Raw genomic sequence first — 13,251 nt, forward strand, 5'->3', positions numbered from 1 at the left:
TAGTTATATTCTTGTACATGGGGGCAGTATGATAGTAGTTATATTCTTGTACATAGGGGACAGTATTATAGTGGTTATATTCTTGTACATAGGGGCAGTATTATAGTAGTTATATTCTTGTACATAGGGGCAGTATTATAGTAGTTATATTCTTGTACATAGGAGCAGTATTATAGCAGTTATATTCTTATACATAGGGGGCAGTATTATAGTAGTTATATTCTTGTACATAGGGGCAGTATTATAGTAGTTTTATTCTTGTACATAGGGGCAGTATTATAGTAGTTTTATTCTTGTACATAGGGGACAGTATTATAGTAGTTATATTCTTGCACATTGGGGACAATATTATAGTAGTTATATTCTTGTACATAGGAGCAGTATTATAGTAGTTATATTCTTGTACATAGGGGCAGTATTATAGTAGTTATATTCTTGTACACAGGGGCAGTATTATAGTAGTTATATTCTTGTACATAGGAGGCAGTATTATAGTAGTTATATTCTTGTACATAGGGGGCAGTATTATAGTAGTTCTATTCTTGTACATAGGGGCAGTATTATAGTAGTTATATTCTTGTACATAGGGGCAGTATTATAGTAGTTATATTCTTGTACACAGGGGCAGTATTATAGTAGTTATATTCTTGTACATAGGAGGCAGTATTATAGTAGTTATATTCTTGTACATAGGGGGCAGTATTATAGTAGTTCTATTCTTGTACATAGGGGCAGTATTATAGTAGTTATATTCTTGTACATAGGAGGCAGTATTATAGTAGTTATATTCTTGTACATAGGGGCAGTATTATAGTAGTTATATTCTTGTACATAGGAGGCAGTATTATAGTAGTTATATTCTTGTACATAGGGGGCAGCATTATAGTAGTTATATTCTTGTACATAGGGGCAGTATTATAGTAGTTATATTATTGTACATAGGGGGCAGCATTATAGTAGTTATATTCTTGTACATAGGGGGCAGCATTATAGTAGTTATATTCTTGTACATAGGGGCAGTATTATAGTAGTTATATTCTTGTACATAGGGGCAGTATTATAGTAGTTATATTCTTGTACATAGGGGCAGTATTATAGTAGTTATATTATTGTACATAGGGGCAGTATTATAGTAGTTATATTCTTGTACATAGAGGGCAGTATTATAGTAGTTATATTCTTGTACATAGGGGCAGTATTATAGTAGTTATATTCTTGTACATAGGATGCAGAATGATAATAGTTATATTGTTGTTCTGGGACCAACTACTGCAGCCGGCATTACATGGGCGGGAGAGCAGAGCGCGCTCTCTCTCCCCACAAAGAACATCCTGACATGCTAACGACAGTGTTCATCCTTTTGTGTGTCGCGGTGGTTCATGTAATGAATACTGAGTGTGCTCACCCGTAATGCCACTGTGCCTGCGCTTTTAAAGGGACCGACGCCTGGAAAAATGCACCAGAAGATCTGGTGCCGCAGCCCACTTTGCAGATGGACACCGTGTCCCAGCGGGAAGATGCCCGGTTGGGCATGTTATCAGTCCGGGCCTGGTAGCCACCCCCTATCTTTTTGCCTTCTTTGGGTATTACTCCTCCACTTTTACTCACCCTTTATATTTCTCCGTCCATTTCTCCGCCACATAATCTTATACTGAACTTTTTAAGCGAGCACTTTCAGGACGTCTAATGGATGTCTCTGTTTTGCATTGGATAACAATAAGTTAAAACTCTGCCCAGGATTTGGCAGTGAACGCGGAGATGGCAAGTCATTTCATTAGCCCCAATCATTTTTATTGTGCCTTGGACACAAAGCCAAAGAACATGCTGCCATCTTGGCTCCAAATTCTGCCATGAATTGCAAGTAAAGCGCTTTGGTGGGGGTCGGAGAGACTTATAACCGATTAAGTAATATTAAAATGACAAGCAATTAACTGGATCACGGGAAAAGAGAATGAGGCAGTAAAATAAGTAAAGAAAGGCATATTTATTTATCCATTAATCTGACCCTCCGCCGCACAGTCAGCCGGCTACTCATAAAACAAGGCCCCAATCAGGCCGGCTTTTGAACGCTGGTCAAGAAGCGTATTTACTGTGCTGACAAATGCACGGCTTATTTTAATTTTATTACTGATTAGTGTTTGGCTTGGAAAATCCCGAGAAAAGATGTAAGGTTCAGAAGGAAAATGTTCATTATTCTTAATAAACGGAAAATGAATACAAAAACATAAAGTATGAGATGGCACAATGGGCGCACCTGCAAAAGAGCAGTCGAGGAGCAAATTACACTAATCTGGTGCTAAACGCATTTGGGCTCTCGAATGCTGCAAAGAACGTTGAATATTGTTCAGCCTATAAGTGTCAACATGCTGGAGACCCCACCGGCCCCATTCTTCTACGTAGAGTCCTAGCATTGCACTTTTTAAGCCATCATTGCTTGGAAGCCAACGGCACGACGCAGCCCCAAGAGAAAATTACCGACGGCAATCATATAAAATTGTAAAGAAAAATAGATTGTAAAGAGTAAATAGAGAGTAAAAATCAATGAAAAAGACAAAGTTTAAAAAATGATACAGAAAAAAAGGCAAAACTAATGCACCAAAGGAAGCAGCAGCCCCTGTCACGCTAGGTACGGAGGAGTACCAAGTGAACTGCGAAAGGGATGGGAAACCCTGCGTCTAGGGAAGGGGAAGATGGTGACCCCTGACTAATCCTACTCCTAGTCCCCGGGGACCCCATCACCCTAGATAGGTTCCCTACCTATGCGCCAAGCCAGATACCTGATCCTATGTATCCCTAGTGTTGGGCCCTAAATAGGGAATGGGTGGGATGAAGTCTACATCAACTCTACTAAACACTATAGAAGACACAAGGAGGACACACAGGGGGAAAAGCATGAACTACTTATCCACAGATGATTCAGGTAGAAGTTTAGCAAAGTTTTCAGCAATGATACCACAGAGGAGTACAAGCCACCTGCTTGCAACCAAGGCTTGAATCAACTGAATAATATCACCAGCACCAGTCCGATGAAGGAAAGGGTACTTAATCACCAAGTGAATACTGAAGATCAGCAGCCAGATTGAAGACTAGCTACTACTAGGTCCAAAGGGGAGAGAGATGTAAATCCAACAGGAAAGCTGCCTATACCAATGACTACTGACAGCAGGAACAATGGAAAGTTGGGGAGCATTCTGCACAGCCAGACACTGTGACCTCCAATGGCCAGAAACCACATGACTTTCTGTCACTCTTGACACACTCGTGATAGCCACATGATAAAAATGAAGGCATCAATTCATGGAGGGAGTGTGTCATGGCTCCACTTCGGGGTTCAAACCAGTGATCTCTCATTGTTGGTCTTGGTTGGATCACAGCCTGTTTGGTGTTGGTCCAATTGCTGAAAGATCTCTCGTCTTTCTTTCTTATTCTCTGCCTTCCTGTGTCACTTCTATTCAGGTGTGTGCACTTTCTCATTTGGTTTGCCCAATCACATTTTGGAAGGGGCTATTTATGCTCACTGCTCACATGACTCAATGCTTATTGGATGGTTGTCTTCAGTCCCACCTCCTCGGTTACATTTTTCTTGCTATTGCTATTCCCTGCAGTTTGTTTATGTGAATCCCTTCCCAGTTCTCTTTTATTTCATTTAGGTTTGTGAAGGTTTCCACGTATTGTGTTATTTTTTTCATGTCTTGTATTCCATCATTCCTGTATGACTGTATTTGCACATTCCTGGCCCTGTGTCTCACCCTCTGCCTCTGCGCTCTTCATTTATGTTTATTGTTGTTTTTGTGTTAGACTTCGTTTATAGCTTAAGGTGCAGTTAAGGACACTCAGGGTCAGCCGTAGACGAGTGGGGGCGCCATTATGTGACCTTAGGGTGCCAACCTCCTCTGTGAGATTGGTAGGGTTTAGTGATAACAAAGTGGTTGTGTAGTATTATAAATTCATACAGTAGAAGCTTGTGTATTGGGCACCAGGTACATGTAGTGCACAGTGTCCGGCTTATTACAGTCTATTAGTCAAGCTCATACTATTAGATCAGGTGGGGTGCACAGCACTATATAAGTGCAACCCCACAGGGGCAGGCGCCAGCACAGAGTGGCCATTGACTGCTTCTGCTGGCAATTCGGTTCCTCCACATCAACAAAGCAGCTCTTCTTTTTCCAGGCTTCTCTGGGACTTGACTGTCGGCGTCTTGCTGACTGACAGCCAGCTTCCGAAAAATTAGGCAGCGGGGAGCTGGCTATCAATCAACGTGACGTTGGCAGTTACACCCCATCAACGTCAATAGAGCTGAGCGGAAAAGAAGTCGTTGCTCTGTCGACATGATGTCAGTGGAATCCCCTGAATTACTATCAGGAGTGGTCTGTGACTGCTCAATTCCAGCAAATAACAGTGGCGGGCATATCTGTTACAGATGACAGACAGTCCTGTGGTGTCCGGCAATAGAAGGTCACAGCATTTGGCTCCCCAAAGTGCTCCCTGACTTTCTATTATTCCTGCTGTTAGTATTCAGGTACTAGGTATCTCCTTTGCTGGGTTTTCATCCTTCTCCTTTTAGGACCCTGAGGAGCTCCTCTTCTCCTCAGCTACTAATCATCTGTATCTCCCCTTGGGATTAAATACTCTCATTTTTCCTGGACTTATGCTGGTGATATTCAGTTCCTTCACAAGCTCTAGATGCAAGCAGGTGGCTTGCACTCATCTGTAAGATCATTGCTGCTCTTTGTTGAACTTCTTCCTGAGGCATCTGGAGACAAGTTGTTCATGCGTTTTCCCTTTTGTGTCCCTCCTTGTCTCTTCTTTAGTGTTTAGAAAGCAGAAAAATGTTTTGTCTCTGCTCCTTCGAGAGGGAAAGGCCTAGATTTGGTTCCCAATCCAGAAAATAACTGGAGTGTTGAAAAGTTGGAAGGGGACATTAAAATCATATAAATTAAAGAGATTGCGTGTCTCGAGGGATCTGACCCAAACATAAGTTCTAGAAAAGACGTTTTATCAGTCCTAACCTGGGAGGCTTCAAACAAAGTACCGTACTATTTCTTAAAATACTGATACAATATAGATATTATAGCATTGTGTGAAATCCTGAAATATATACAATATGATGAAAGAGAACCATTATTATACTGCAGAGCTGCACTCGGCTGGTGCAGTCACTGTGTAAATACAATACATTACTTATCATATACTTATCCTAAGTTATGGAGTTTAATACGGGACTAGAGATGGGTGGATAAGAACTATTCCCATTCAGATTTTATTTGTAATAAATCTCAAAATACTATTCCAGCATTCGTCATAAATAACAAACCTAATACAAGTGAATGGGGAACCCGAGCATTTTTCTTGCTGTGACGTATACTGGAGTAATACTTGGTATTTAGTAAGCATTTTCCGAACACGAATAGTTATTATTCGCCCATCACTAGTCCCATATTATACTCCAGAGCTGCACTCACTATTCTGCTAGTGCAGTCACTGTGTACATACATTACATTACTTATCCTGTACTGATCCTGAGTTACCTCCTGTATTATACTCCAGAGCTGCACTCACTATTCTGCTGGTGTAGTCACTGTGTACATACATTACATTACTGATCCTGTACTGATCCTGAGTTACATCCTGTATTATACTCCAGAGCTGCACTCACTATTCTGCTGGTGCAGTCACTGTGTACATACATTACATTACTTATCCTGTACTGATCCTGAGTTACCTCCTGTATTATACTCCAGAGCTGCACTCACTATTCTGCTGGTGTAGTCACTGTGTACATACATTACATTACTTATCCTGTACTGATCCTGAGTTACCTCCTGTATTATACTCCAGAGCTGCACTCACTATTCTGCTGGTGTAGTCACTGTGTACATACATTACATTACTTATCCTGTACTGATCCTGAGTTACCTCCTGTATTATACTCCAGAGCTGCACTCACTATTCTGCTGGTGTAGTCACTGTGTACATACATTACATTACTGATCCTGTACTGATCCTGAGTTATATCCTGTATTATACTCCAGAGCTGCACTCACTATTCTGCTGGTGCAGTCACTGTGTACATACATTACATTACTTATCCTGTACTGATCCTGAGTTACCTCCTGTATTATACTCCAGAGCTGCACTCACTATTCTGCTGGTGTAGTCACTGTGTACATACATTACATTACTGATCCTGTACTGATCCTGAGTTACATCCTGTATTATACTCCAGAGCTGCACTCACTATTCTGCTGGTGCAGTCACTGTGTACATACATTACATTACTTATCCTGTACTGATCCTGAGTTAAATCATCTATTATACTCCAGAGCTGCACTCACTATTCTGCTGGTGTAGTCACTGTGTACATACATTACATTACTGATCCTGTACTGATCCTGAGTTACCTCCTGTATTATACTCCAGAGCTGCACTCACTATTCTGCTGATGCAGTCACTGTGTACATACATTACATTACTTATCCTCAGTGGGAAAAACAAAATAATAATCTTGTAGTTATACATTTTAATTGCTAACAAAAATAAAATAAAATAAAATAAATGCTGTTATTAATGGAGTGAATTGTCTATAGATGACATTTGCATTTACGTCTATCTAGGAGTCAGGTGTAACTGATTTCAGCCCTTACAAGTCCTGAATGCCTCTTTATAAATGTTGGGGATGTCACTTATTCAAGCAAATAGGCTGCGCTCAATAATTCATGGCGCTGAGTTCAATAAGTAGACTTCAGGAGATTACACACTAACACTACACCAAACTCCGGCGAAAAATCAAGGAGCCGTGGCAGTGGCTGCTAATAAATAAATTATTAGTGCATATTTCCAGTGAAATTCAGCGCAGGGACAGGGGCGGACAGCGCGTGCCAGTAAAGGATGTACTGGTTTCCATTCCAGCTGATAATGTAACTCTGACTGAATTACTCCATAATTGCTTGCATCTTGGGAGCTGAAAAGTCTGCTGAGTCGCCCGAGTCACAGCAGAGCATCTCGGAGCAGACTGTCCTTGCAGAGCATCACGTCTTATGCTTTAATGCAATATACCTCAAAATACACACATGTACAGTGCCTTGAAAAAGTATTCATACTCCATGAACTTTTCCACACTCACAACTTTAAATATATTTTATTGCAATTTTATGTGATACCAACACGAAATAATAAGTGTAAAGGAAATGACATATAAAAATAAAAAGGTTTCAGCTTACCTTAGGCAACTGTGCACCATGGTTCCAGGTTCCCATAAACAGTATCACTAAGGGGTACTTTGCACGCTGCGACATCGCTAGCCGATGCTAGTGATGCCGAGCGCGATAGTCCCCGCTCCCGTTGTACGTGCGATATCTTGTGATAGCTGCCGTAGCGAACATTATCGCTACGGCAGCTTCACACGCACTTACCTGCCCTGCGACGTTGCTTTGGCCGGCGAACCGCCTCCTTCCTAAGGGGGCAGGGTCGTGCGGCGTCACAGCGACGTCACACGACAGGCGGCCAATAGAAGCGGAGGGGCGGAGATGAGCGGGACGTAAGCATCCCGCCCACCTCCTTCCTTCCGCATAGCCGGTGGAGGCAGGTAAGGAGATGTTCCTCGCTCCTGCGGCTTCATACACAGCGATGTGTGCTGCCACAGGAACGAGGAACAACGTCGTATCTCCTATTGGTGCGACATTATGAAAATGACCGACACTACACAGATCACCGATTTACGACGCTTTTGCGATCGTTTATCGGCGCATCTAGGCTTTACACGTTGCGTCGTCTTTACCGGCGCCGGATGTGCGTCACTTTCGATTTGACCCCGACGATATCGCAGTAGCGATGTTGCAGCGTGCAAACTACCCCTAATCCCAACCACACTTCACACCAGGGCTGGACAGACACAACAGTGGGTTGGTCAAGTTGGAGCACGGCCGCCCACCTAGGGTTCAGGCAGACTGGTCGGAGGGAGGAAGTAAAGAGTTGAGTGGTAGCCCTCAGAGAGTGAGGAGCAGGGGAGTTAGAGCTCCCAGGGAGGCGACAGGTTGGGTCGCAAACGGTGGTCCAGGACCACAGGAGTCGGGGACCGGTATTAGGAACACTGGACAGGAGTGTAACAGACGCAGTCTAGGAGGACTGTTGGCACCAGAAAGCCCTGCAACCTTATCGGTACAGGACCCTAGATCAGGGAGTAGCTTCAAGCAACCTGATAATTAACCTGTGGAGGATAGTCTCTTTATGAACTTTCCCCAAGAGCTCAGAGATTGGAGACATCAGCACAACGCGGGGGATAGGGTTCTCCAAAATACACAACCCACTGAAGTACCAAGTGCCAGCCACCAAGAGCACAGCTGCCATACACACGGGTAGTGGGGCCCCGAAAGCTTCAAGCCAAGGGGCCACAACTGGCAAACAATTTGTGTATGGATGCAGATGCAGGGCTCTGGACTTACTAAGTGACACTGGTGGGAGTGGGTCTTGGAGGGGCTTCCCCCGTAGAGACTGTGGTGCCTACAGATCTCAGCTTACATTTTCTTTAACAAAGTAACCAATCAGAACTCATCATTGATTTTCACCTGAGCAACCATTTAAAACTCATCTTTCATTTTTCAATAGCAACCATCAAGTATTTTGTATTTTAAAGAGTGGGTCCGTATACCTTGGTGGGGTAATTTACTGAAGAAAACGTTCTAGACACGGAAAATTCAGAAAAGCTGCACCAACGGCCTCGCCATGGTCCAAAAGTCATCATTCCGTGTGTATTGTATTCCGTATTGCATCGCTGCCTTATGCACTTCAATAGAGCAAAGCTGGATTACTAGGCCAAGCCCATAGACAGGCGCTGCTTTTAGATGAAGTTGGCCATGTTTTTACAATCCTTGACATCCCTTTTAGTTAGTGAAGGACATTAAAGGTGACCAGTAGTTCTTTGGTGCCACGTTTTATTCTGGGAGCCTGTCATGGTGGACTGCCTTTTCTTTGTAGGTAAAGTTGCCTGTACCCAACACTGGGGTACCAACATTTTTTATACCAGCACCGATAATATCTCTGTATTTTTGTTTACTTCTTTTAGGGAAAACTCGGCATCTTACAAGTAACTGCAGATGGCGTCTTCTGAGCCATTGTGGACAGCACTCGTCCTCCTCCTCCTATGGACTCAAGAACGAGTAGAAACTTCCAGCCTTGTCCTGACCAACAATGGCCTCCGTGTTGGAAGAGGTCAAACTGTTTACATCACCGAAAATGACTTGACTTTCAGTGTCTCACCCGATAAGGATTCGTGCAGAGTAGAAGTGGTTCTGAATGAGCCAACGACCCAACGAGTGGGGACTCTGACTCCTCAGGTAGGTGTCCCTACAGCAGTACATCCATTATAGGGTCACAAGAGCGGGGGACCCAACACAATTTGGCGCCATCTCTCTTCTCAATAAGTGGGGTCATCCTCGTCTTCTCAGGTGTTGGGTTAATATTGTGGCCCCAAACTACTTTATGTATTACCCTGACCAAAACAAGAAATCAGTCAGTTTCTTACCTTCTTTTCTTTCAGGGATTTGATTGCAATTTCCTCCCAGATGAAGTGAAATATTCACACAATGGCTCCCCACTGCTGGATGAGGATCACGTCCTGCTTAGGGTCTACGGGTAAGTGGGTAGATAAAACCAATGGGACCCGGTGCAAGCGGTTGGTCTATCTCAGATTTATCTTTCTTTTCATGGTAACCCCCAGGCAGTAGCACTGGATGCATCTCTGTCCCTACTGAAAGGTGCAATATTGGTCCTGATCACATGGAGATCGCCTCTCAAATCCCACACATGGCACTTGCAAACGTGGTAGGACAACATTGGGTACACTGCCTTAGATCTATGTACCTTCTTATGGTCATCCCCTTTGCAAAGCATTGTCGCTACGGAAAGGTGGACCACTGGTCCCATTGACCTGGGCATCTATCTTTCTCACATCTATCTACAGTTAAGTTCAGAAATATTTGTACTGTGAATGAATCTTTGTGATTTCAGCTCTGCAGGCCACTATTCTTTGTTTACAATGAAACAACCGAGATGCAATTGAGGTGGAGACTTTCAGGTTTAATTAAAAGGGGTAGAACAAAAATATCCTATGAAATGTTTTGAAATCGCAACCATTTTTCTACAAAACTTCCTAATTTGAGTGGCTCAAAAGTAATTGGACAAAATAACTTTACCATAAATAAAATCTGTATCTTTAATAATTTGGGGAGAATCCTTTGCAGGCAATGACTGCCTGAAGTCTGGGAGCCATGGACATCATCAAATGGTGGGTTTCCTCGTCTGTGATGCTTTACTGCATCAATACCTAATGGAGGGCCCCCTGCCAGCCTAACAATGAGTAAGTGTAAATGGGGGCCTTTAGTCACAGGTGATAGAGGGGGAAGGGGCTAAATCACTTTGAAATAATACAAACTACATTCCCTCATTTCTTGGTTCACCCCTGACTGACTGCACCCCTTCCCCTGTATCACCCCTGACTGAGCTCCCTCCCCTGTATCACCCCTGACTAAGCTCTCTCCCACTGTATCACCCTGACTGAGCCCTTCCCCCTGTATCACCCCTGACTGACTGCGCACCTCCCCCTGTGTCACCCTTGGCTGATAGCACCCCCTCCTCATGTATCACCCCTGACTGAGCTCTCTCCCCCTGTATCACACCTGACTGAGCCCTTGCTCATGTATCACCCCTGACTGACTGACCCCCTCCCCTTGTATCACCCCTGACTAGGCCCCTCCCCTGTATCACCGCTGACTAACTGCGCTCCCTCCCCCTGTATCACCACTGACTAACTGCGCTCCCTCCCCCTGTGTCACTGCTGAATGACTGTGCCCCTTCTCTTTCTGTATCACCCCTGACTGCTCCCCTTCACCCTGTATCACCGCTGACTGACTGTGGCCTCTTCCCACGTATCACCACTGACTGACTGTGTCCCTTCCCCCTGTGTCACAGCTAACTGACTTCACCCCTTCTCTCCCTGTATCACTCCTGACTGCACCCATCTCTCTCCCTATATCACCCCTGACTGCGCCCCTCCCCCTATATCACCGCTGACTGACTGCGCCACTTCTCTCCCTGTCTCACCCCTGACTGCACACCCTCCCCCTATATCACTGCTGACTGCGCCCCTTCTCTCCCTGTATCACCTTTGAATGCACTCCTTCTCTCCTTATATCATCCCTGACTGTGCCTCCTCACCCAGTATTACTGCAGACTGACTTTGGCCTCTCCCCCTGTATCTCCACTGACTGACTGCTCCCCCTCCTCCAGTATCACTGCTGACTGCCTGCCCACCCATCCCCCATATCACCTTTGCACCCCTCTCCCACTGTAATACCCTGACTGCGCCCCCCTCCTCCTATATCACTCCTGACTGCTCCCCCTCTCCTGTATCACCCCTGACTCACTGTGCCCCCTCCTTCTGTATCACATTGTTCATGTCAATTTGCGCCATGGATTTTTTCAGCATAGGAATGAGTTGTCATAAAATGTCAGTCACTAAGATGGTGCTATAAAACATTAGTTTAGTGGTTAATACAAATCAGGACACATTTATCATTGAGTTTGCACCAAAATATAGGCTCCAGCTCTTTCTATAATATTAAAGCACCACTCCAGCATTTCGGTGGGAAGGGGTGGGGGTGGGGGGGGGTTTCAGCGCTAGAGTAGTGCTTTTAACCCAAGGTCCCTTCCCCCATTCTTATACTCACCCTCCGGTGTTTTCACATTTTTCAGTGCCACTTCGGTCCCATCTTGTGCCTGTAACTTCTCACTGGCCGGAAGTCAGAAATTACATCACAAGCTTTCAATACAAGTCTATGAACAAACTGTTGATTTAGCTGCTCCTAACATTTCTGCTCTCTTCTTTTTTCAGCCTAATGAGAGCTCCTTTGACCACATGCTGTGGGTTCACAGTAACACATTTTAAATGCAAATGCAGCACCTAGAATCAGCTCCAGACCTTTTACCTTCTTAACTGATGATGGATCAATGAGGGAATCGCCCATGCAGCCCATTAACGAGTTTTTGAGATAATTGTCCAAGTACCTTTAGAAAAGAAGCAGCTACATAATAGAGTTGTAATTCCTAAACATGGAGAGAAAAAACGAACAGCTCACCTAGACCTTGCAATTCATGTGGTGAATGATTAGATGCCCGTTTCCAAGACAGGCCGGATCCTGCTGAAAACATGCAGAAAGGAGTGGGAAAAACCAGCAACTACTCAGGAGATCCAAAAAACCTTCATTGTTGCAAAAACCGTGTTTATAAACACATAGTGCAATTTTAAAAAGTAGACCACGTCTACGCGTTTCAGGCCCCAAAAACTTGGCCCTTAAGTTTTTGGGGCCTGAAACGTGTAGACGTGGTCTACTTTTTAAAATTGCACTATGTTTTAATATATATGGTTTTTGCAATAAAGAAGTTTTTTTGGATCTCCTGAGTAGGGGATGTTTTTTTCCACTCCTTTCTGCATGTAATTCCTAAACGCTTCCTCCAATTTGGATGTGAATTTCCTCAAATTAAAGCAGAGAGTCGTCACTTTATGCCCATAGTGATTATATAATTGTATCTTAAATTTGTTTTTTGGTAAACAGCTAAAATGCCAAAACTTGTGTCACTATCCATATATTTCTGTACTCTGTCTATCTATCTAAGGAAGACGGAGATACTCGAGTAATGGATCGATATCTTAGACTGCATGCTGGACCAAATATTTTAATATCAGACCCCTCTCATTAACCGAGGGAGGTGTGAGAAGGTGTACCTACATATTAAAATCTCTTAATGGGGGGGTCCTTGAAGTTGGATTAATGAATAACGAAGGCTCTTAAAGCCAACTCCATCATGTTGTTCATCGTCCCCCCTTTATGTTAGTATTTTGGATTTGTACCCCACAATGCACAGAGACCATTCACAAGGGTGCTGAGCGTTTTCTTCTTACAGAGTCCAGACTACCTGCCCCTTAGCGCTTTCTCTATCCGCTCCTGACTGTGTGCCGGTGCAGAGTGGCCATCTCCACTGCTGACACATCGGCCGGTTGCAGCACAATGCATGCTTGGAGGATATAGCAGCACCAAGACTGTTGGGGAATATAGTTTTTGTTTGTATAGATTGGACAGTTGTTTTTTTTTTAATGCTGTGCCCCATTATAATCCATCCACATGTAAGAACTATAGTGGTGAGGGTGACTCCTCCAATATCTGCAGCTACAGTGCCTTGCAAAAGTATTCGGCCACT

At 43.9% G+C, this 13,251-nt stretch overlaps 1 protein-coding gene across 1 annotated transcript in view; it reads left to right on the plus strand.

Moving 5' to 3' along the window:
* Positions 1 to 13,251, plus strand: part of LOC142248935 (FRAS1-related extracellular matrix protein 1-like) — a 204,932-nt gene that overhangs the window by 7,096 nt on the left and 184,585 nt on the right. The window contains exons 2-3 of the mRNA XM_075320403.1: positions 9,062 to 9,332; positions 9,536 to 9,630. Coding sequence (XP_075176518.1) covers positions 9,093 to 9,332; positions 9,536 to 9,630 — 335 coding nt within the window. The 5' untranslated portion in view covers positions 9,062 to 9,092. The remainder of the gene's footprint in view (positions 1 to 9,061; positions 9,333 to 9,535; positions 9,631 to 13,251) is intronic.

The sequence above is a fragment of the Anomaloglossus baeobatrachus genome, chromosome 8 (assembly GCF_048569485.1).
Source record: "Anomaloglossus baeobatrachus isolate aAnoBae1 chromosome 8, aAnoBae1.hap1, whole genome shotgun sequence".
In the NCBI taxonomy this organism is placed as follows: domain Eukaryota; kingdom Metazoa; phylum Chordata; class Amphibia; order Anura; family Aromobatidae; genus Anomaloglossus; species Anomaloglossus baeobatrachus.